We start from the raw sequence: 26,121 nt of genomic DNA, 5'->3' as shown, positions 1-26,121 counted from the left end.
TACAAATTCTAATAACAATTGCTTGTGGTTTCCAACTCCCTATGCTTTTTTTTGTTATTGTTGTTGTTTTGCTTGCTAAGTTTTTATCTTCTCCTCTATCACCCTGTTTTTCTTTAACATCTTTTTTTTTTTTTTTTGGTCAATTTGTTTTAAGCTCTTTTGTCACCAATAAAACATTAACAAAAACAGTCCGTCCTTGCTGGGGGGGCGCCGGTCAGTGGCCGCACTCTTCCACCACCATGTCCTCGTAGTGCCGTAGCACCACGTTGTCGCTGTTGTCGAAGAAGAGCACGGAGATGGGTGACAGGCGCGTGGGCACGCAGCAGGGCAGGCCGGCGCCGGGCGCGGTGGCGTGCATGAACGCGCTTCTTTAACATCTTTATTGAAATACAATGCATATATATCTTGAGTTCACCTGTTTGAAGTGTACAATTCAGTGGCTTTTAGAATATTCACAGAGGTGTGCACCCACCACCACATTCAATACTGAACATTTTCATTACTCTGTAAGGAAACCTTGTGTCCTTAACCTTCACTCTAATCCCCCGTCTTCCTCAGCCATAGACAACCACTAATCTACCTTCTGTTATTCTGTATTGACCTATTATGGGCATTTCACATAAATGGAATTATATAGTATGTGGTTCTTTGGAATTATCTTCCTTTAACTAGCATGTTTTCAGTGTTTCATCTACGTTGTGGGATATATCAGTACTTTATTCTTTTTTATAGTTGAATAACCTTCATTGTATGAATGTACTACATTCTATTTATTCATTCAGTAGTTGCTGGACAGTTAGGTTGTTTATATCTTTTAGCTGTTATGAATAGTGCTGCTAGAGAGGACATATGTACCCCATTCAGTGCAATTTCTTTGTGTGTGTGTGTGTGTGTGATACTGGGGTTTGAATTTAGGGTTCTATACTTGCTAGGCAGGTGATCTACCACTTGAGCTACACCTCTAGCCTGTTTTTGCTCTGGTTATTTTTGAGATATGGTCTTACTTTTTGCCTGGTCAGACCTTGACTGGGATCCTCCTATATCTTCCTGCAACAGGTGGGATGACAGACACATGCCACCATGGGGTCTTATGAACTTTTTGCCTGTGTTGTCCTCAAATTGTCATCTTCCTGATCTCCACCTCCTGAGTATCTTGGATTATAGGCATGAGAAACTGGTGCCCAGCGCAAAGTTTTGTGTGAATATATGTTTTCAATTTTCTTGAGTATGCACTTGAGGGGGGATTGCTGGATCAAATGGTAACTCTATGGTGAACTATTTGAGAGTCTGCCAGACAGTCTTCCAAAGTGGCTATGACATTTCCCATCCCCACCAGGATTCTGTCAGGGTTCTAGATTCTTCACATCCTTGTCAGCACTTGTTATTATGTGTTTTTAAAATGATAACCATCCTAGTAGGTATATTTCATTGTGGTCATTATTCCATTTCTAAACTTTTATTATGGAAATTTTCATAATATGAAAAATATGATTCTTTTCTGTTTTCTTGCTGTAGTACTTCGAAACCAATCTCTGGCATTATTTTGTCTCACCTATAAATATATCAGTATATGCTTTAAAAAATAACCACTATACATTATCACATTAAATGTAGCAATAATTTCTTAATGTTACCTAATAACTAGTTTGAATTCAAATTTCTTCTGTTTTCTCCAAGTTGTTTTTCACAAGCTGTGTGCTGGTGGCTTATACCTGCAATCCTAGCTACTTGGGAGGCTGAGATCAGGAAGATCTCAGTTCAGGGTCAGCTCAGGCAAATAGTTCTTGAGACACGCCCCCCCCCCCCTCCCCTCCGGGTCCATCTCTAAAATAACCAGAGCAAAATGGACTTGAGGTGTAGCTCAAGCAGTAGAGTGCCTGCTTTGTGAGCACAAAGCCCTAAGTTCAAACCCCACTCCCATCAAAAAAAAAAAGTCTTTCACAGTTGATTTGTTTAATTCAAGATCCAAACAAGTATACATTTAGTTATTATGTCTCTTAAATCATTTTTAGTGTGTAACTGGTCCCTTTCCCTCATTTTGTATAATTATGTATACTAGATTTGGGTGATTACGTTCCCAAGGTTTCATTTTCCATGTTCCTTTATCTCTCTTACTTCCTTTAAACTGATAATTATATCTAATAGGTTGAGTTTCAGGTTGAAATTTAGATTGAATTTAGGTCAATTTGGGGGCTAGGCAGTTGGTGTCATATACTACTGTCAGTGTTGTTAAAATTCAACAGAGAATCTAGTACAAGTGGCTCCTTGTAATCCTAGCTACTCAGAAATGGAGATTGGGAGGATCATGGTTTGAAACTAGCCTGGGCAAAAAATTTGTGACCCCCATCAACCAATGGCTGAGCTCATTGGCATGGGCCTCTCATCCCAGCAACTTATTAGGGCTTCCCATCAGCCTTTTACCTAATGCTTTTAGCAGCAAATAATGACCATTATATTTAGTAAGGTTTGAAAAATGATAATTTTTAAAATTTCTATGTTATTCCTTCAGTGTTTGTTCATTTATTTTTTTCTAGGGATTGAATTTAGGGTATTGTGCATGCTAGACAAGTGCTCTACTATTGAGCTCCATCCCTAGTTCTTATTTTTTTTGAGACAGGGTCTCACTATGTGAGGTTTGCCTTAATTTATGATCCTCCTGCCTCATTCTCTGAAATGCTGGAATTACAGGTGTGCACCATCACACTAGGCTTCTTTAGTATTTATTAGTGATAATTTGTCTACAAAAACAAAATTTTTCTTAGGAGCTATTTGCTTGCTTGAAATAAAAGAAAAACATTTTATCAGTTGTCCAAATTAAAAGCTGTTGCCTCAGCAACTTCTCAAAGTGGCCAGTGAGTTGTTTTCTTTTCTTTTCTTTTAATGGGGTATTATTATGAGTTTAGGAATTTGTGGCAACAAATTTGGTGTTTGGTGAGTGCCTGTTTCCTGGTTTGTAGATAATGTCTTCTTAGGTCTTCACATGGCAGAAGTGACAAGGCAATTCTCTAGGGCCTCCTTTATGAGAGTAACAATAAGGCCATTCACAGAAGACTTTGTCCTCATTACCTACTCACCTCTCAAAGGCCATACTTCCTAATAGCATCACATTGGTGAGAAGGTTTTCAGTGAATGAATTTTGAGGACACACCTTCAGACCATAGCAAAGGAAGAATCTATTTTCTCTATGCAGGTTTATTTTGTTAGAGTTTTTTTTTCTTAATTATTGTGAATAGTATTCTTAAAAATCATGTTTTCTAATGTGATTGTTATTATAAGTGAATGGTTTGCTGCTCATTTTTAAAAAATATTGATCATATTCAGCAACCTTTATTTGTTCTCATAGTTAATGAGTCCCTTAGATTTCTGTGTAGCTAGTTTAAATATTGATACTCTTTACTCTTTCCAATCCTTATAGTTTTTTGCGTCTGAGTTTTATATATACATACATATATATGTATATGCTTATGTGTATGTATGTGTGTGTGTATATATATATATATATATATATATGTTGGTACTAGGGTTTGAACTCAGGGCCTCACACTTGCTAGGCAGGCACTCTACCACTTGAGTCACTCTGCCAGCCCTATACATATATTTTTATTAGCAGATTTTTATGTGTATATTTATTTATTTAGTTTGTAGTGCTGGTAATAGAACTCAGGGCTTTTGCATGCTAGGCAAGCACTCTGCCACTGAGCAGATTCTGGATTGTTTTAAAAAATTTTTTGGTGGTTCTGGCGTTTGAACTCAGGGCCTCACACTTTACTAGGTAAGTGCTCTACCACATGAGCCACACCTCTTGCCTTTTTTGTTCTGGTTATTTTGGAGGTAGGGTTTCTTTTTTTGCCTGAGCTGGCAATCCTTCTATTTTAGGATTCCTTGCTGTATTTGGGATAATAGCTATAAGCTACCATGCAGTTTTTTTCTCTTAAGATGGGGTCTCGCAAACTGTTTTGTTGAGCTGGCCTGGAACGGTGATCCTACTGATCTCATTTCCTGCATAGCTTGGGATAACAAGCATATGCCATTCTGCCTACCTAACTGGTGGAGATGGGATCTCTTGAGCTTATTTATTGACCTCAAATTGTGAACCTCCAAATCTTAACCTCCCAGATAGCTAGGATTATAGGCATGAGCCACTGGCACCCAGCTGGGCTTTATTTTTTAGAACAGTTGTGTGTGTGAACAGATCATGTTAGGTTATTGTGTGGTACATATGTTACAATGAATGAACCAACATTGATATGTTAACTAAAGAGTTAGTATTTTATTATTATACATTTTATTGTTTTATTCAGTAAAAATGAAGCCCGAATGTTTTCACTATAAAGATGGTGTTTCAGGAGATAAACAGATAAATAAAAGTTAAAAGTCTGTAGTTTATTCACATTTCCTTACTTTTTGTTTCATGTCATTTTTTTGTTCCAATATCTCATCTAGTGTACTATATTACATCTAGTTGCCATGTTTCCTTAAGCTCCTCTTGACTGTGACATTTTCTTACTTTTCCTTGTGACCTCTAAAAAAACAATTCAGTGCCTGAGACATCCGGCATAGTTGGTTCTATGCATTTGAAGGTCTACATCTCCAGATTCAGCCCACCTTGGATTGAAAATATTAAAAAAAAAAAAAAAGTTTGTACTTGTGTTTGTCATGTGCAGATGTTTTTTGGTGTGGTGCTAAAAGTTGAACATTACTCTCTTCTAAGGCTGTGCTTTGCCACTGAGCTACACACTCTTAACCCTATATAGACTTTTGTCATCATTTCTCAAACAATGCAGTATAACAGTTATTTACATAGCATTTCCATTGTACTGGATATGCGTAGACTGGAGGTGTGGCTCAGGTGGTAGAGTGCTTGTCTAACAAGTTCAAGGCCATAAGTTCAACCCTGAGTACCACCAAATAAAAAAAAAGAAGAAAAACTAGATATTATAAGTAATCTAGAGATGTTTAAAGTATACAAGAGCATGTGAATAAGTTGTACTCAAATACTATGACATTTTATATAAGGGACTTGAACATACATGGATTTTGGTTTTCACTGGGGAGGATATCCTGGAACCAATTCCCTAAGGGTACCAAAGGATAAGAATGTATAATTTTTTAATATAGTGAGTGGCAAGTGGACATTAAAAAGGATGCTTCATGTGTCTTAAAGTATGATATTTGCCATTTTTTAGTCATTTTTGTCATGAAATGGTATGGGTTTCATCATTTTTTTGATCTGTTAAATCACATAGGTTTTTTTTTTTCTTTAGTCCGTTTAATGTGGTGAATTACATGAGTAGATCTTCAGATAATGAATTGTTCTGTATTTAAGGGACCTGGTCAAGATATATGTACATTTAATGTCAGTGTGCATATACATATATGCATATGTAAGCATAGGTATTCATATATAAATGTTAAATGCTTATACAATGTGATGGATTTAATTTGGTAATCTACTAATTAGTTTTACATCTGTATTCATAAATGACATTGGTCTATTCCTGCCTGTTTCTTGTAGATAGATTTTATAGGTTTTTTTCCTTAATTATCTTAATATTATTGCTTATGTTCTAGATGGACTGCTACTTTCTATTTTGTACCTGGAACAGATACATTAAATGTGGCTTCTGAAAAATGTCTACTCTGACTCTTCAGTCTGAATTCTTCTAGTTTAATATTTAAAATTTTGAGATTTCCTCACTATTATGCTTATGTGCTGTCTATAAAAATCATCACTTAACAATGTTTATTACTTCTAATTCAGTTTGTCACTTTGGAGTGAGTATTTAACTTTCAAGAAGCTTTGAACATTTTTGTGATTGTCAGCTTTACCAGTGCTAGCATAATGTTTAAATCATGTTTGACTTTATTTTTGGGGGTACTAGGGTTTGAACTCAGGGCCTTATGCTTGCTAAGTAGGTGCTTTACCACTTGAGCCACACTGCCAGTCCTGTGCTTGACTTTTGATTACTTCTTATTGAATGTAGTAATAAAAGTATTATGATATTTATATTAAAGTTTATTGCTTGTAAAGTATGTTATATTCAAGAATAAATACAAAGAGTAGTTTGTATTTGAATCCAAATGCATGAAGTATCTTTCACTACTAAAATCCTTATATACATACCATCAACTTTTGGCTGGATTATTGCAATAATTAGTCTGTTTCCTCTCCTGTTCCTACAGTCCATCTCCTAACAGCTGGAGTGATCTTTTAAAACTGTATCGAGAGCTGGTAGCCAGTGACTCATGACTGTAATCCTAGCTTCTTTGGAGGCTGAGATTGGGAGGATTGAATTTCCAGGCCATCTTGGGCAGATAGTTTGTGAGACCTCACCTCCAAAGTAACCAGAGCAAAATGAACTAGAGTTGAGGCTCAAGAGGTAGAGTGCCTACTTTGCAAGTGAGAAGCCCTGAGTTCAAATCACAGTCCCACAAAAAAATGTGTAATCAAGGCCATGTGCAGAGGCTCATGCCTGTAATAATAGCTACTTGGGAGGCAGAGATTAGGAGGATCAAGGTTCAAGGTCAGCCCAGGCAGAGAGTTAGCAGGACTCCATCTCAACCAATGGGTGGGTTCAGTTGTCATCCCACTTGCATAGGGAAGCATAAATAGGATCACAGTTCAGGCCAGCCTTGGCATAAAGCAAGATCCTATCTCAAAAATAACCAAAGTAAAAAGGTCTGATGGTGTGGCTCAAGTGATAGAGTACCTGCCTACCAAGTGCAAGGCCTTTCGCTTAACCCCCAGTACCACCAAAAAAAAAAAAAAAAGAAAGAAAGAAAGAAAGAAAGAAAGAGAGAGAAAAAGTATAATCAAGTCATATTCCTCTCATGTTTAGAACCCTAAATGACCTTTCAGTACACTAGAATAAAACTCAGACTCCTTACCAATAAGGCCTGCACATAGTGAGTGTTCAATCAATATTTGTTTATTGAGAATGACTTATTGGCAGTTGTAGAAACTCTGGCTTGCTGAGTATCTTATAGCTATCTATTTATTTGATTGCAGTACTGGGGATTGAATTTAAAGTCTTCCACTTGCTAGGCAGATGCTCTACCACTTGAGCCATGCTCCCAGCTCTTTTTGCTTTATTTATTTTTTTCAAATAGGGTCTTATAGTTATGACTGGGCTGACCTGGATTGAGACCTTCTTATTTAAGCTTCCCACATAGCTGGGATGACAGAGGTGAATCCCCATGACTTGTTTTTGATTGGTTCACATGGAAGTCTCATGAACTTTTTTTTTGGCCTGGGCTGTCCTTGAATTGTGATTCTCCCTTACAGCTATAACAGGTGTGCGCCACCATGCCTGGCTTCTTTTTTTTGTGGTACTGGGGTTTGAATTTAGCTTCACAATTGCTGGGCATTTGGTCTACCACTTGAGTCACACCTCTAGCCCTTTTTTCTCTGGTTATTTTTTGAGATAGTGTCTTGCTTTTTGCACAGGCTGGCCTAAGCTGTGATTTTCTAATTTTAGGCTCCCCACTGTAGCTGGGATGACAGTCATATACCATCACATGCAGTTTTCATTGAGATGGGGTCTTTACAGACACTTTTTTCCAGGATTGGCCTGGGATCTCAGCCTCCCTAATTGCTAGAATGACAGATGTGTGCCACCATGCTTAGCTATTGGTTTTGTGAACTTTTTGTCAGGGCTGGCCTAGAACCATGATCCTCCCAATCTCAGCCTCCCAGGGAACTAGGATTACAGGCATAAGCTATTGGGGTGCCTGGCTTCTTATAGTTTAGAAATAAGCAGCAGGATCAGGATGAGAACTTCAAATCTTGTATTTGTAAGTTGTTGGGTCAAGTTACATCTTTTTAATATTACACTGGGTTCTGAACAAACTGTCCTTCCAAATTCTATATACCTCTGTCAATTTGTTGATGCCTTTCTTTTCTTTTTTTTTTTTTTTTTTTTTTGGTGCTGGGATCGAACCCAGGGCCTCACGCATGCTAGGCAAGCGCTGTACCACCGAGCTACATCCCAGCCCTGTTGATGCCTTTCTCTTTTGTTTTTTGCCACTCTCAGGACTCGCATTTAATTCTGTTCCCTTTTGTAGAACATTTTCTTACGGCTTCCTTACCCTATGTTTGTTTTTGTGGTGGTAGCAGTGGGTGGGGTTGAGAGGCCAGAGTAGGAAGGGAACTCTAACAGATACCAGATAAATCTAGTAGATACCAGATATACATGGTTGTATAAGCAATTTCACTTACTTCCCACATGAGTCTGTAAGAGAATAAGCACTATTACATTATATAAAGATGAGAAAACTCAGCCTCAGAGAGATTTTCAGTTTCATCACCTGAATGGGCAAATCTATACATTAGCCAGAGGAAAACTCAGAGAACTGTGAAATACTCTTAAGACCAAACCTTTGGCAGAGCTGAGTGGATGCTCAGGTAGCCCAGCCTCTGTACTGTCCTGCTTTAGCCTACCTCATTGGGTCAGCACAATAACTGATAATCTGTCCTGTATGCCAGGAACACACAGGGAAAATAACAATGGCATGTGTTTTTGTTCCAGAACCTAAACCTTTTTATAGTTAGCTGTGATTTTTTTCCTCTCGCTTTACTTGGGCCTCTTATTATATATGTTTTTATTTTTTTTCTCTCCTTTCTGCTTCTAGTATTCTATACAAGAAGAAAACCAGAGGAAGCCCTTGCCCACTGCTGCCGCCCAGTGTTGTAAGTGAGAAACTTGTCTCTGAACCTGTCTTAATTACAGCTTTCTGTCCCTTCTCCAGCTATGGTTTGTGTTGAGTTGGGGAGGGTGGAGACACAGTGCTTGTAAACAGAAGCTGTTCCAAAAGTTCTGCTGTCCAGGCACAGACCTTCAATAGCTAATTCACCCATTAGTTTCAGGAATAAGTCTTTTGGTTTTGAATGCTGTAGGCAGGGAAATGGTACTCTTTTGTTTTCCCTCCATTTGCTACCTTTTATCCCTGGTAAAATAGGTAAAATAGTAGGTAAAATCATACCTACTGTATCCGTGTTTACCTATTATTATTCCTGAGGGCTCAGTTTCAATATGTCCATTTCTGAGAAATCTTCCTGTTGTTTCCTCACTCCCACAGTGTAGCTTATTGTCTTTACTCTATGCCTCCATGTACACTGTATGTATACCTGTCATATAGCGTATCATCTGTTATGATCTATGTGTTTTTCACTGAGAACTCAGTGTAGAGTTCTTGCCTACCTTGTGCAAGGAAGGTCCTGGGCCTGATCCCCAGGACCTCAAAAAACAAAACAGAACAAAAGAAAAAACAAAAACAAAAACAAAAAAGCCGCAAAGGCAAAAAACCCACAAAGGTTTTTTTGAAAACATAGACATTCCTGTCTGGCTCAACACTTGATACATAGGAAACCTCAGTAAAGTTAGATCAATGATTAACTGAGTGAAAGAACATGTCATTTCTTCTGAGATTAATTTGTTCAGATCACACAGGTTCCTTCTAGAAATGAACTATGTGTTCTTGATATATTGCTATCTTTTCTTTAGTTTTTTACAAAACAACTTAAGGAGGCACTAAAGGGACCAACTCAGAGTCTGTTCTATCTCAATTTGTGATGCTGTGATGTGTATATAAGTGTGTTGTGTTTCTTTTGTGTTGCTGTAGTTTTTCTGAGTCAAACAGCAAATTCCGTCAACTGTAGACTGAAGTTGTTGGTGGTAGCAATTATCGTAGTAATGCTAGTAATACTAAGAACCACATCAGGGATGGGCATGGTGGCCTGTGTCTATAATCCCAGCATTCTGTAGGCTAAGGCAGGAGGATCTCAAGTTCCAGGCCATCCTAGACTACATAGCCAGACCCTGTTTCAAAAAGAAAGAAAAAACTCGGGGAAAAAAAAACATAGCAGATAATGTATATTGACTCCTATAATATGCCAGATGCTGTTCCAAGACCTTAAATGTAGTATTCAAGCTCTTTTAAACTTATTTAACCTTTATGATTTTACTGTTGGTCTGATTTTTCTTTTTCTTTCTTTTTTTTCGTTTTTGGTGGTACTGGGGGTTTGAACTCAGGGCTTTGTACTTGCTAGGCAGGCATTCTATTGCTTGAGCCACACCTCCTTACTGTTCTCATTTTTCAGATGAGGAAACTGAGACATAAAGTAATTGAATAATTTTTTACAAATCACATAGCTAGTGAAGTAAATATTCAAATACAGTGACCTGACTCCATAGTTCATACCTTGAAGTACTGTGTTATAATGCTTCCTTAATATTGTTTGTGAGAAGGAAAATCTCCATTGGTTGCCATCCATTCTGTACATTATGTTAGGACACTTTTCTGATACAAGGTAAGACCAGTGACAGAGCACTAGTTACACTTTTTTGCCACAGGAGTGCCATTGCTTCTTGGCTCTTTGAATAGAAGTAGGAAATAAATACACAAATACAACTCATGTTCATACTGTTATCAACAGTAATGCGCTTACCACAGGATTTTTCTGATCTTCCATTCAGTGTACATATCTTCCTTCTCTTTCAGTGAGAATCCTTATTCCTAAGAACGTAAAATTCTTCACTCATTTGCTGTATCCTATAATTTGTACAAGCAGATTTCAAGATTAATATACCAATTTTATTGCCAAAAACAAGCTTACTAAGTAAAGTTTAAGGTCCTTGAAAGTTATTTTTTAACCTTAAGATATAAACCAAATAGGACTATAAAACCACTATCACACCTAAAAATTTAGCAGAATTTTATAATGTCATCTGTTTTCTATACTATATTCAATCCCCCAGTCTTCCTAGTTTTTTTGTCCCTTTTGTGGGATGTAATCAAGGTACATGTCTTATATTTTTATGTGGAATAAGATAAGCTTTCAATGCCCTCTAGATTAAACTTCTGCTATCTCATTTCAATTACCTATGATTTAAAATTGCAGAATGTATTGGTGTCCTTGTTAGTTAGGAATTCTCAGTGGCTATTTTGCATGGTATTGTCTTTTTTTTTTTTTTCCCAGATCTGCTAAACTGGTGTCTTCTGCATCACTTATTTCTAGAAAGTGAGTGAACTGGGGTCAAAACCTAGGTCTGTTTCACTCTACAGACATGAGCCACTGCACCACCTCTAATTTTGAATTCTTGCTAGTTACTTTGGTGTCATGAAGAGGTTGTTTTTTTTTTTCTCTCCAAACGTCTTTTTGTTTATGAGGGGCACTGGGGTTTGAACTCAGGGCCTCATGCTGGCTAAGCAGGTGCTCTTATGGCTTAATTCACCCTGCCAGCCCTCCAAACATGTTCTTTTCACTGTACCACCCAATGATGGCAAAAATCTCATGGGATATAATTTTCACAGAAACAGGTGTTTTGTTTATTTGGCTATTGCTCTTCTCCCCCCCCCCCCTTTTTTTTTTTTTTTTTTTGCAGTACTGGAGTTTGAACTCAGGGCTTCATCCTTGCTAGGCAGGCACTCTATCACTTGAGCCATGTCCCCAGCCCTTTTGGCTTTGATTGTTTTAGAAATAAGGTCTTGCTTTTTGCCCGGGGAAGGCCTGGACCTCTGTTTACACTTCCTGCTGTAGCTGGGATACATGCTTGTGCCACATGCCCAGTTACCTTTTTTCTTTATTTTAAAATTGATTCCTATTTGTCAAATAGTTAATATGTATCTTGGTACAAAAATTTAAAAATATTAAAGGTTGTGTAGTAAAAGTTTTCCCTCCCATTCTTGTTCCTCAGCGGTCTTCACCGCCCCCTCCCCCAAGAAATAGTCATCCCTAGGATCATTTGAGAGTTTTTACACTTGCCCAAATGTACATGTATGTGTCATTATTCCCTTCATCTTTTGAATTATTTTTAGAATACTGTGTATTACTATAAAATGTCCATAGCCAACTTATATTTAAGATTTGAATACTTTTTTGATAAGTGTCCTTCTTGGATTCTTAGTGTATTTTAAAGAATTTATTGAAGCCACAGGGAATATGTTGTTTATTTTCTGAGTTGTTTCCTACCATAGAGATCTGTTTCCGGAAATCCTGGCCTTAAGTACAATGGGAATGTTTTCTTTGTTCCCATTCCCCTCCTAAAATGACTTTCACACATCTGTTTCTGGGTTAAGAATTTCTGGCAGTTTATGTCTATGTAATGAGTTAGTTTTCTCACTCATTTTGAATTTTTTTTTCTTCAGTATGGGGTTTTGAATTCAGGGCCTCGTGCTGGCTAGACAAGCACTCTACCACTTGAGCCACGTCTCCAACCCTTTTTTTTTTTTTTTTTTTTTTTTTTTTGTGCTTCAGTTATTTTTTTTAGGTGGGGTCTCAAGTTTTTGCCCAGGGCCAGCCTCAGACTATGATTCTCCTACCTATAGCCTCCCACATATCTGGATTACAGACACAAGCCACCATACCCACCTTGTTGGTTGAGATGGGTTCTCACAAACATTTTGCCTGGGCTGGCCTTAAACCTCCATTTTCCTGATCTTTGCCTCCCAAGTAGCTGGGATTACAGATAGAAACCACTGTACCCAGTTCTCATTTTGAATTTTTTTTTTTGAAAGTACTGGGGTTTGAACTCACAGCCTCGATAGGCAGGCGGTCTACCACTTGAGCCACTCTGCCAGCCCTAATTTTGAATTCTTTTTTTTTTGACAGTACTGGAGTTTGAACTCAAGGTCTCATGTTTGACAGGCAGGCACTCCACCACCTGAGCCACTCTGCCAGTCCCCTAATTTTGAACTCTTTATGGTTATTTTGTCTGTTGTTGTGAAGAGGGTTTTTTTTTTTCTTCAAAAATCCTAAATCAGTCCCTTTTTTTAACCTTAAACTTTTTTAAAAAATAGAGCCACATACCATGCCTACTATAAAAACCCTCAAATGATTCTGAAATATATAATATGGAAAATGAAAATACTTTGTAATTTTCCCCTCACTAGTCCACTTTGAGATTGTTACTCTTAACAGTTTAGTTTCGTGTATATTCTCAAATATCTTAATCAATCTTCCTTCCTTTCTTCCTTCCTTCCTTCCTTCCTTCCTTCCTTCTTTTCCTGCTCCTTCCTTTCACTATAACCTTATCCCCTTAATTTTTCTTTTAAAAAAATCAGTTAAAATTTTATTTATGTAGTATTTGAACATGTGAAAGAATATATGTAAAATTCTTAAATTTTGGAGTATGATAATGAAACTAATAAGCACACTATCATTATCTTCTAGTACAGTAATATACTCTAAATTATTATTAAACTTAGCATTGCTTCCTGAGTGATAGATTTTCCACCCCCAGGAGACTGACAAACTGCAAGGACTTAGTCTTTGATTTCTTCTGTCTGATGTGTTAGGTACTGAGGAAGTGACTTTTGGTTGTTTGATCCTAAGTGACCTTATCCCATCAGGGTTTTCTGAAAAAACAATTTGGACTTTCTCTTTGAGGAGGGGAAAAAAGTGTAATTTGCTGTACTTGTTGAAAGGTGGTATCCTTTTTCTTTGTATTGGAATTTTTACTTTCTTCAGAGCTTGTAGATACCCAGAATGCTTCTGTATTAAGACTGCTAAACTCATAGTTAGGCAATTGTGATGCTATGCCAATAACTACAGCTTTGTCAGCTATATTGTAATTTATAAGCATTAGAGTGCTGAAGGGTTTCCTTAGTAGAAATAATGACTGTTTTTCAGATGCCAGACAGAAAGATAACTGTCATACTTCATTTCTCTTGTGAAGTTTTATAGACCAGCATTACAGAAAAGAAACCCAAAGCCCCTGAGTTCAAAGTTGCTGATCTATTACATCTTTCTTTTTCTTCCTCCTCAAAGGTTTCTAATGAGTATATAGACTAGAGAGAAATTTTGCAGAGGTCAAGGAGGAATTAATGGGAGGATGCAAAAAGAATCAGAAGATCTGGATCATAATCTAGACTCAAATCAAAAGAGGACAAATACATGAAGGGAGCTACTTGGAATATGTTATTTGTAATTATTCTTAGCAGGTATATAGTAATACTCTGAAAGTGGAGAGTAAAGTCCTGAGAAGGTAGAAGAATAAACAAATTGTTAAGAATGGCATAATGTTTGTTTAAGAAGGCTTTCCTGAGAGGTGAGTTTAGAAATGACTTTTTTTTTTTCCAGTGCTGAGCTTTGGACCCAGGGCCTTGCACATGCCAGGCAAGTGCTCTACCAGTGAGCTTCGTCTCTAGTCTAGAAATGACTTTTGAAAGAACTAATTGAAAATGTGTTGATTGAAGGGAAAGCTTTTATTTTTCATGGTAGGAAAAGGAAAAGAATGAGGAAAGGATCCAGAAGATGGAGGGCATACTGGTTTGGAGGGAGTAGAGTGTTGTTAGAGCTTGCTAGTCTGCTGAAAGAAATGAGTCCCTCTGCTACATAGTTTTCTTCAAAGAGCTAGATACACAGGACTAGTCCAGTTTAGCAGATTCACCCTTTTGGCATCCTTTTCAGATACTTAGTGTCCTCCTTATCACATATTATCTTCTCTCCTTTTAAATCCGTTGTAGGATTGAAAGTTTTGTGCTGCTTAAAATTTTGGTGGCTAAAATATGGTTACTATGATTGAAGACCTATTTCTTTGAGTGCTGGAAGCAAAAGAGCAAGTTTTATGTCGCTGATGATGTATTTACCTTGGACCACATATGTTGTAAGACAGCAGGAATGAATGGTCAACTGGCCTGTACCTTGCAGATTCATCTATCTCATCAGTTTCCTCTGTTTTCCCTTTTTCATTCCTAAAATCCCTGAAGGCAGAGATTCAGAGTTCATATTCTTCCTTTGCCACCTTTCTTATCATTTTGCCATTTTTATGTGAGCCTCCTATTCTGGCTCTTCTTGCATGAGACATCCTATTCATTTTTGGTGTTTTGTAGGTGGCCAATTCTTGCTTACCTCATACCTAGGATTTTCTTTTTGCCATTTTATTTTTGAAAGGAAAACCTCATGTTTTTATCATGGATTTGTCTAGAAAGAATTCATGAGTTAGAGATGGTGGTGCATGACTGTAATCCCAGCTACTTGGGAGATAGAGACAGGATTTTCAGGCCAGTTTAAGCAAAGTTAGTGAGACTCCATTTCAAAAACAAAATACAAACAAAAGGGTTTTATGCATAGTTCAAGTGGTAGAGTGCTTGCATATCAAGTGTGAGGCCCTGGGTTCAAACCCTAGTCCTCCCCCCCTCCAAAAAAAAGAGTTCCTATATATAAAAAATGTGTTTGTGTGTATTTAATGGATCTTTTTTATTTAGGTGAAATTCACATAGCATACAACTAATGACTTTAAAGTGTATAATTCAGTGATATTTAGTATATTCACACTGTTCTGGAACCATCACTTCTATTTAATCCAAAGCTTTTTTTTTTTGTGGTACTGGGGCTTGAACTCAGGGCCTACACCTTGAGCCACTTCCCCAGCCCTTTGTGTGTAGGTATTTTCAAGACAGGGTCTCTCGTACTATTTCCCCAGGCTGGCTTCGAATCACGATCCCCCTGATCTCTGCCTCCTGAGTAGCTAGGATTACAAGCATGAGCCACCAGCGCCCAGCAATCCAAAGCATTTTTATCACTACCACAGGCGACCACAACAGTAAGCATTCACTCCCAGTCTCTCCATCCTTAGCATCTGGAAACAACTAATTTATTTTCTATCGCTGTAGATTTACCTATTCTAGAAATTTCATGTAAATGGAATCATATAATGTGTGACCTTTTATAATAGTTTTTTTCACTCAGCATTTTGAGCTTCATCTGTCAGATCTTTATTCCATTTATTCCATTTTATGGTTGAATAATATTCCTTTATATGGATATACCACATTTTGTTTATCCATTCATAGTTTTGAATAGCCAATAGCCACTATTGGCTATTGCAAACAGTGCTACTGTGAACAATAATGTGCAAGTATTTGAATATCCATTTTTAATTCTCTTGGATTTTTTCTAGGACTGGAATTGCTATTAATGGACATTTAAGTTGCTTCCAATATTTACAGTTACAGTGCTAAAATTAATATCATTTTATATACATAATTCATACATATATGAATATCTCTAGTGGATGGGTAGTTAGAAGTGGGTTACTGGATCAAAGCATTATGCATTTAATAATGCATTTAACATTTTTGAAGATATTAAAAAATTGTTCACTATAGCAGCTATACTATTTATACCTTCACTTACAAAGTGTGAGAATACTTTATCGTCTGTTGGCTTTTAGGAACAGCTAGCCTTCCTACAAATCATGTTGCAAAGAGCACAGAAAAGATAGCCACAGGCAAATGGTTCCTGTCCCATGACTCACTCATTGTCCTTCCTGCTTGCCTACTTAACCTGTCTTCTCTCTCTTCTACATCCCTGGTCCTCTGATTCCTGACTTCGTATTTTGGCTGTTGATAACTGGATTCTGTTCAAAGTCCCTCTTCTGGTTTGCCAACTTCTGTTTTTTCTGCTTATAACTTAATTTTAGGCAATCCTTTGATTTTATTTTCAATAATAATATCATAGCTACTAAGAGGAAAGTTCTGAGGTGGCAGAAACAGAAGTGGTTCAGAATAGCATAGTTTGTTCAGGAAGGCTTTCTAGAAGAGATTTTTTTAGAGATGACTTTTGAAGAACTTAATTGGAATGTATTGATTAAAAGGAGATATTGTTCACAGCAGGATAAATGAAAAGAATGAAAAAAGGATTTAGAAGACAACCATCTTAACAGCTACCCCCTCCCCTGCAGTCTTGGCCAAGGAATCTCTTACTGGCTGGAACATTGTTTCTCCACCACTTCATCTCACTGGGGAGTAAAGGATCAGCCACTTCATAGCTTCTGCTGTCTCTACTCCATGAGTAGGACTGTCAGAGGCAGGAAAACACACTAGTTATGGACTCCTTAGAGGGCATAGGTTTTAGTAGTAGAGCAGTACAGTGGGTCCAGGATTTCTGTCAGTAAGAGTGGGTGATGAGTTTTATACTGTACATATGGCTTCTGTGGAAGCAGTTGATATTGATGCTGATTATAGGTGCTGGCAAACTAACAAAGAAAGGGAGAAACTGTAACAATATGGTTTGGCTGATAAAAATAATGTTAATTGTAGTCTTCTGACTCATTTATTTATTTCTATCCTGCCTTCTTCCATAATGAAATTCAAGGTGGCAAACTGCAGTCATTACATCAACTTATTGTTATTTATATTCAGTTGCAATGCCACACAATTATGCATGTTAAAATGTCAGATTAATCTGTTAGTTCTATTTTATGACAGGTGATTATTTCCATAGACTCATAGTCATCTGATGGCTTCTTTTTGTTTGTTTATTTTAACAGTACTGGGGTTTGAACTGAGAGCCTCATGCTTGCAAGCAGGCATGCTACCACTTGAGCCACTCTGTCACATCTGGCTTTTTAAAAACAGGTTTCACTGTTACAGAGTGGTTAGAAGTGAATTTATTTATTTATTTTGACAGCACTGAGACTTGAACTCAGGCCCTCACACTTGCCACTTAAGCCACCCCACCAGTCTTTATTTTATTTTATTTTATTTATTTTGATAGTACTGGGGTTTAAAGTCAGAGCTTCATGCTTAACTAGGCAGGCGCTCTACCACTTGAGCCACTTCACCAGCCCAAGAAGTGAATTTGATAGAACATACTGACAGAATTGTTATAGCTATCAACAAGTAATAGAATTGTTCATTAAATAATTATTGGATGCATCTTCCTCAGCAAGAAGCATGGTAGCATATGTTGTATAAGTGAGTGGTAAAGTTAAGTAGTTGGTGATCAAGGAGTACAGAAGAAGAAAATCCAAATTTGGGGTGGTTAAGAAAGATTCCCAAAGGAAATGATATCTCAGCCAAAGTCCATAGTTTACCTTATGATTCATTCTCGGTGTTGTATATACTATGGGTTTTAACACATGTACAATAATGCATATTTACCCAATGGTATCATACAGAATAGTTTCACTGCCCTAAAAATCTCCTTTGCTTTACCTATTCACCTCTACCTCCCCTCAAACTCCTGGCATAATTGAGTCTTAAATGATTAATAAGAGGCATTCATGTGAAAGAGAAAGGAGTTTATGGTACAAGGACTCCAAGATGAAAAAGCATGACTTATGCTATGTTGGGGAACTGTAAGTTGAAGATTTTGGTTGACTTGAGGGTAGGGGAATAAGAAGAATGAAGAAGGGCCAAGAGAGACACAGAAAACTCATATCAAGAATGACTTAAATGCCATAGCAAGGCATTTACATTTATCTTGAAGACAATGGGGAGCCTTTTATGCAGAGGAATGAAATGATCAGATGGTAGTAGTTATAGTGATATGAGTAGTTTGTGGCATTAAAAGATCTTTTTAATTACAGAATATAACACAGATATACAGAAAACCCTGTAAAACAAATGCTTAGAGTTAATATAAGGTAGGCAAAAAGTAGACTTTTGCCAGCCATCCCAGTTAGCTCTCTACATGCCCTTTCACAATTACAATCCTTTCCTCTCTAAAAGTTGCTACTATTTAGACTTTTATAATGACTTCCTTGCTTTTCTTTGTGTGTTATCATCTAAGTGTGTTTCTCTTAACATAAGTTTATTTTTGCCTGTTTTTCCTTTTTGATACACTTTTCTTCTTTTCTTTTTTTTTTTTTTTTTGTGGGGTGTGGAGAGGGGCTTGTTTTTTGAGGCAAGGTCTCATAGTCCAGGCTGGTCTCAACATGCTATATAGCTCAGGCTAGCCTCAAACTCACAATCCTCCTCCCTTCACTCGATTGTTGGGTTTACAGGTATGTGTCACCATACCTGGCTTTTGATATATCTTATAATTTTTATAGTGATAGTGATGATATTAAAGTTTATTAAGAAAAGAGTATACTTTCAATAGACTGAAAGTGAGTCATCTGTAAGATCCAGAATGACTTTTTTGTTTGTTTGTTTTTTTGGAGACAGGATCTCTCTGTGTTGCCTAGGATGGCAATTCAGACTCTTAACCTTCCTGCCTTTGACGCCTGAGTGCTAAGATTAGAGGCATGTGCCACCACATCCAGCCTTTTATAATTCTTTTGTAATCTATGAGTTTTTTTCTACTTCTTATTTTTTTTCCTTGCAGCTTGTTTATTGAAGAAATCAGGCCATTTAACTGTATAATTTTGTTTGATCTACAGAATTTCCCATATTCTGGATTTTGCTCAATATATTCCTATGGTGTAGTTGACACACCTTTCTGTCCTCTGTATTTCCTGTAAATTGATAGTTGAACCTAGATTGATTACATTCAAACATGATATAGCCTATAGTTGAAATATAACATAATTTAAAAAGCTCTTCCTCTATTGGTGGACATTTGTATTGCTCCCATATTTTTGCTAACAAAACACAGTGAAATAGTGAAAAGTTTTATGTAGATATATTTTTTCTAAACAGTGTAAATAGGTCTTCCTTCCTCTATTATATATTTTTGTGCTTTTACAGTACTTACTTGATAACTGTGATTATTTGATTAATAATTTGTTTTCTTCCCTAGGTCATAAATTTCATAAGTAAGGAATATGTTTATCTGTATATTCACAGTAACTTTGCTCAATAAATATTACTTGGGTAAATTCATTTGTATAAGTGGAATTATTGGGTTAAAGAAAATACACAAGGGCTGGTGGAGTGGCTCAAGTGGTAGAGTGCCTGCCTAGCAAGCACAAGTCCCTGAGTTCAAACCCCCAGTGGGCCCCCCCAAAAGAATACACAAGTTACTATCACATTATACTCTAAAAGAATTATAACTCTTACTACCACTGGTACTTGTTTTCTCATTTCGGGCCAGGCTGGCCCTCCTATGTGGCTGTGCTTTCCTTTGACAAATATTTTTAAAAACCTATGTTCTAGATTCTATTCTTGTTGCTTGAGCTAGATATACCAGGGAGTGCAGTCTCGTGCACACAAACACACACACACACACAAAATAGATGCCGAGTGGTAGGAGCCAAACAATAAACACAGCGAATAAGGAAATTATATAGAACGTTAGATAATAGAGCAATTAAAGAGTAGATGGTGAAAAAACAATTGGTAACACTAGAGATGGAGTTGAATTGTAATTTTAAGTAAGATGGTAAGAGTATAGTCACAATGAGAAGGTGACATTTAAGCAAAGACTTGAAAGAGGTGAAGGAGTCAGCATGTAGATCTCTGGGGATAGCATGAGATAGAGGACAAAGCTGATTCAAAGGTTAGTAATGACTGCGTTAGAATAGGAAGAAGTCTTCTGGGTGGTGGTGATGCTCTCTTTTAATCTGCATGTTGATTGCACAAGTGTGTTCACAGTTTTATTGAGCATTACAGTTACAATTTGTGTACTTTTCTATAGAATTTTACATTAAAAATAAGGAGTGAGCTGAGCACAGTAGCTCACAACTGTAATTCCAGCTACTTGGAAGGTAGAGATCAGGAAGATAGTGGTTCAAAGCTAGCCTTAGCAAAAAATTAGGGAGACCTATCTCAATAAAAATAGTGAGGTGTGGTGGTGTGCTCCTGTAATACCACCTATAGCAGGAAGCATAGGTAGGAGGTTTGCAGACCAGGGCAACCTAGGCAAAAAACTCTGAAAAAAGTAACTAAAGCAAAAGGGATTGGGGACATGGCTCAAGTGGTAGAGCACTTGCCTGCCAAGGGTGAGGTCCTGAGTTCAAACCCCATACCACAAAAAATAAAAATAAGAAATAGATTTGAACATTCTCAAATGACTTGGTGCTTATCCAATTGTTCATGAGTATTTTCCTTTGACTTTTTAATATGAATACATTAATCAATTTCTGTTAACAAATCATCTTTGCTTTCCTATAATGTGATCTACTTGATTATGATACATTACTTTCTTATATAATACTAGGTTTGATTTGCTTGTAATTTACTTTGGATTTTTATAGCTACATTCACAAGTAAGGTTGGTTAGTACTTTCTTTTTGTTATTCTGCTACATTAGGTTTGAAGTGCTTTTCTTAATTATAGGTTCTTTACTACTGTTTTCTATAGAAAGAGAAGGCCTATGGTACTTACCTAATCTGCTGTCTAGAAAAAGGGAAGGGAATAATTTCTATGTTTGACTTTATGTCCTTTCTGAGCTACCTGGTAATTACTACAATTCAGTAATTGATAGGTGAGTCCTGTCATTGCCTGTATAAATGACTGTTCGCTTGGAGTCTGGGACTCAAGTATTCTGACATTTCAGAGTCATGGAAAAATTAACCAGTACTGGACCATTAATTGGTGATGTAACTGTTGCCTGGGGGTGTTTTGTTTGTTAATTATGGACCTTGTTTTTTAATATGACTATTTCTGATTTCTTACATTTTCTACTAGAAACAAGATAAAATATGCAAAAGAAGCCTATATGTTGCTATAGGCTAGTCAGCCTGGGGTACAAGGATAAGCTCAGGTTTACCTTCTAAGACAGAGGATCCATTTTAAATTAGATCCTAGAACTGCTAGAATTTTTTCACTTACCATATAATCACATCTAAAGTGGTCTTCAAGTTCTATTTGATAGTGGGTCTTGCTGCCTTCTCTTCCATCAGCACAGGGTTACTGTGTTGACATACCCCATTTTGTTAATCTGTATGAGAGACTGTGGCTTTCATGAAATTCTGTTGTGTTTTTCCCAATGTAATTCAATAATTATTGGCATAAGAGTCACCAAGTTGTTTATTTAAAAAAGGTAGATAAAACAACAGTAACAAAGGTAGTTCTTAACCCATTCCTGGCTCTTTGAATTAGAATCTTTGGGAATAGGGTCTAGGAATCTTCATTTTAAATAAGAGCCTCAAATAATTCTTATTAAAATCAAAAGACTGTTCTGTAAGATTAAGAAGAACCTATTTTATTCCATTGCTACTTCCTTTTGTGTAGGATTTCTGTACCCAGCATGGGAGAAGCCCAAAGGAAGTACATATAAGACTTGGATCTTTTGCTCAAGGAATCTATAGCCTAGGTTATGGGTGGGATGGATTAGACAAAGGCAAACAGTGATGTATTAAAATTCAAAGCTGGTATTTTTTTAAAAATTAACTTTATTGAAATATACAAAAGACTCACCCATTTGAATAATATAATTTGATTAAGGGACTGAGGGTGTAGCTCAATGGTAGAACACTTATCTACCATGTGTGAGGCCCTGGGTTCCATCCCAGCATCACAGAAACAATTAACCAACCAAAGCAAACAATTTGTTTAGTTTAGTTTTCACATTTATAAATCAGTGAAACTAACACCACAGTCAAGATACAGAAAATTTTCATTATCTCTAAACATTTCCTCATGGTCTTTGGCATTCATTACTTTCCCCATTCCATCTTAATGTGACTCCTGATGGGCTTTCTGTCATCATAGATTAAATGTGGTTTCTTAGAATCTTAGGTAAGTGGAATCTTATCGTTTGTACTATTTTTGTGTCTAACTTTCCCTCACTGTAAGGATTTTGAGATTCATCCATTTTATTGAGTATGTCAGTAATTTGTTCTTGTTTATTACTGGGTAGTTTTCTGTTACATGGATTAAAACCCATTTTGTTTATTCATTCACTTATTGATGGGTATTCAGGTTGCATCCAGTTATTATGATAATATGAACACAATCATGTTCTCATTTCTCTTGGTTAAATGTCTAGGAATGGAATGGCTGGATCAAGTAAATGGGTATATGTAAATAGGTGGAGATATATATATATATATGCTTCTAAAGAAATAGCCAGATGGTTTTTATTTTGTTAACAGAAACACCATACTAGAGTCATTGTACACTGTTTAAAAAGACTTGGACATGCTTGTTCATGCCTGTAAGCCCAGCTACCTGGGAGGTGGAGATAGGAAGATCTTTTGTCTGAGGCTGACCCAGACAAAAGCTTGAGACCTTATCTGAAAAACAAACTAAAAGGACTGAGCATGTGGCTCAAGTGGTAGAGTATTTGCCTAGCAAGCACAGGCCCTGAGCTCAGTCCCTAGTATTGCAAAACACAAAAGAAAAGAAGAAACAAACAAAAATTGTTTAAGTGGAATCTGAGGAGGGTGCTAACTATATAAGGAAAGAAAGGAACATTTATTACTATTTACTTATTGTTCAGAACCAAAAGCCACAGTCTGACAAGGTCGCTGTGGCTTAGCAGCATTCTGACAAGGTTGGAATCTGCAGGTGTACCATGTCTCTATCACGGTGGGAAGGAATGCTAAATGGTTTCCCTTGACTAAAAAGAAGTTTGTACTTAGTCAAGGACACTGGCAATAAAAGTACAGGATGGAAAAAATAGAAAAGTTATAACTAGGTCAGAGTGTTTTTGATGTTTAAGTCTCTTCCTCTTTTGTATAAAGCTGGCTGAGAAAAATAAAAATTTGCCAGTTGGTCATCAGCCTGCTGGCCCTCTCCATATGTGTCTTGTCTTGTCTTGTTCATTCCTGCCCTTAGCCTTTTTTGGTTAAGGACCTCTGCGATCCCAGCAACTTACTATGTCTGGCACATAGTACTTAAATACTGCATACATGACTTTTAATATTTATGCAACCCTGAGAGGTAAATAGTATTAATCATCTCTTTTTACAGATGGGGAAATAGAAGTATAGAGATGGTACCAGTGACATGGGTAGTAAGTGACTTCTTTGAAACAAGGTTTGTCTGGTTGCAAAACTAAATCTATTTCTATTATACTAACAAAGAGTAGAAGAGAAGGATGTGCCAGCTTCAGAGGTAGGAAAAAGATAGTGAAAATCAGGCTATTCCTCTCCCCATCACCTAAGAATGGCAAGGATTAGAACTGTGATAATACTTGTCTGTCAGTAATTCAAACTTTATTTTGGGGGACTGGCTACCAGGGAAATTTGATATTTATTTGGTTTGGAAAGCTAGGAAGAGAAATAATATGAGGGAACTGTTGTAAGTTATTGAAAGGGCAATGATGTAATTAGAAGCTGGATTTAGAAAAATTAGTCTGGCTGCCATCTGCTAAGTAGATTGAATAGGACAGAGATTAGAAGGTCCTAAGTCCAGCCAAAAATCTGTAATAATTCAGCCATAAGGTAATAGGTTTCTTAATAAGAGCAGTAAGACCTATGAAGAATACAAAATAGGAAGGAGACCTCAACAGAATTAATCACTAAGCTGTTGACAACTAGATATGGGAGATGAACTGAAAGGAAATTTTGAGAATGATCCTGTGGTTTCTCATCTTGCAGTATTGGGAGTTCAGTGGTTTTGGACTTGAGGTTGTATTTGTTATGTTTCCATATCTGTAGAGCGCTCATAACATTTAAACATACTGTCATTACCAGTGGGGGCTTGTGATATTGTGATTTATAATAGTAAGTATTTTGGTCTTTGTCCCTGGTACCTGGCACAGAGTTCCCAATCCTCTGGAATTTCCTAGTCATTAGGTGTGTCTTTTGTTCTAAGGTGGTGCCTCTGGGTGGGTTGCTAGCTGGGGACAGGCTATCAGAAAGATAAAGCTATGACTAGAAGCTTAGAACTTTTAGTCCTGCCACCCTTTAGGAAGGGGAAAGGGGCTGGAAATTGAGTTAATAATCAATCATACCTACGTGGTAGAGCCTCCGTAAAAATCCTTGAACTATGGAGTTTGGAAGCCTCTGAGATGGCAGACACATCTATGTGTTGGGAGGGCAAGAGACGCTCCTGCACTCAGGATCCTTCCAGACCTCATCTTAGCTATCTCTTCATCTGGTTGTTCACTGCATCCTTATTTTTTTGACGGTACTGGGGCTTGAACTCAGAGCTTATATCTTGAACCATTCTACCAGCCCTTTTTTGTGATGGGGCTTTTTCAAGATAGGGTCTCTCGAACTGTTTGCCTGGGCTGGCTTCTTCCTGATCCTCCTGATCTCTGCCTCCTGAGTAGTTAGGATTACAGGTGTGAGCCACCAGAACCTGGCTCATCTGAATCCTTTGTAATATTCTTTACAATGAATAAAAATAGTAAGTAAAGTGTTTCCCTCATTTCTGTGAGTCATCCTAATGAACAATCCAATTCAAAGAGGGGATTGTGAGAATCCCAATTTATAACTGATTGGTCTTAAGTACAGGTCACAGCCTGGGGCTCATGGTTGGCATCTGAAGTGGGCAGAAGTCTTGTGGAACTGAGCCCTTAACCTGTGGGATCCGATACTATCTCAAGGTAGACAGTGTCAGAATTGAAATAAATTGTAGAACACCTAGTTGGTGCCAACTGGAGATTTACTTGGTTTATATGTGGGAAAAAAATCCATAATCAAGTTATAGAGCAGTTGTATATACCTAAAAGTTCCTATATCTCTTTGTAATCACCTCTCCCATTCCTAACCAATAGCAACTACTAATTTATCTTCTATCTCTATAGTATTGTCTTTTTCAGAATGTAATACAAATGAAATCATATGGTTCATAGCTTTTCAAGTCTGGCTTCTTTCACTTATAATGCATTTGAGATATACTATTTGTGTCAGTAGTTAATCACTTTTTATTTCAGATTAGTACTCTGTGAATGTGCCACTGTTTATCATTTATCAGTTGAAGAGCATAAGCAACTATAAACATTCATGTATAGGTTTTTGTGTGAAAGGTTTTGTTTCTCTTTATAAGAATGTGTTGGGGAGTTCTGGGTTGTAGGGAGTGTGTATAGCTTTATTAGAAATGCCAAGACTCTTTTTTCCAGAATGTTCTGGTACTTTTTTTTTTTTTTTCCAGTATTGGGGCTTGAACTCAGGGCCTACACCTTGAGCCACTCCACCTGCCCTTTCTTTTTTGTGAAGGGCTGCCTTGGAACCGTGATCCTCCTGACCTCTGCCTCCTGAGTAGCTAGGATTACAGGTGTGAGCCACCAGCGTGCGGCTAGCACTTTGTATTCTTGTCAGTTTCCAGTTGCTTTAGTCTCATAAACACTTTGTATTGTCAGTCATCATTGAAATCCTCTTCTTCTTCCTCTTCATTCTCTTCCTTTTCCATTTTGTATTAAATGTGGTTGTTCCTTAAGTTTTTTTTAAAAGATTCCCTGCCCCCCCCCATATAGTTTTTGTTTGTTTGTTTTTTTATGAGAAAGAGTAGCCTAGGCTGGCCTGGCCCTCATGATCTTCCTGCCTCAGCCTCCTTAGTACTGGGAAAATAGGTATTTACTACCATGCCTAGCTGTCCCCCTTTTTATATTTCTCTTCT

General features: G+C 37.2%; 1 protein-coding gene across 13 annotated transcripts in view; it reads left to right on the top strand.

Moving 5' to 3' along the window:
* Unc13b (unc-13 homolog B) overlaps positions 1-26,121 on the top strand; it is a 197,953-nt gene that overhangs the window by 62,483 nt on the left and 109,349 nt on the right. For 12 of the 13 annotated variants that reach the window (XM_074051534.1, XM_074051535.1, XM_074051538.1 and 9 more), the window contains one exon: positions 8,632-8,689. The exons of the other annotated variant lie outside the window; for it this stretch is intronic. In XM_074051534.1, the coding sequence (XP_073907635.1) occupies positions 8,632-8,689 (58 nt within the window). The remainder of the gene's footprint in view (positions 1-8,631; positions 8,690-26,121) is intronic. 13 annotated transcript variants of the gene reach the window in all.

This window comes from Castor canadensis, chromosome 13 (genome assembly GCF_047511655.1).
Source record: "Castor canadensis chromosome 13, mCasCan1.hap1v2, whole genome shotgun sequence".
Classification (NCBI taxonomy): domain Eukaryota; kingdom Metazoa; phylum Chordata; class Mammalia; order Rodentia; family Castoridae; genus Castor; species Castor canadensis.
This window is presented reverse-complemented; position numbering and strand designations above follow the sequence as displayed.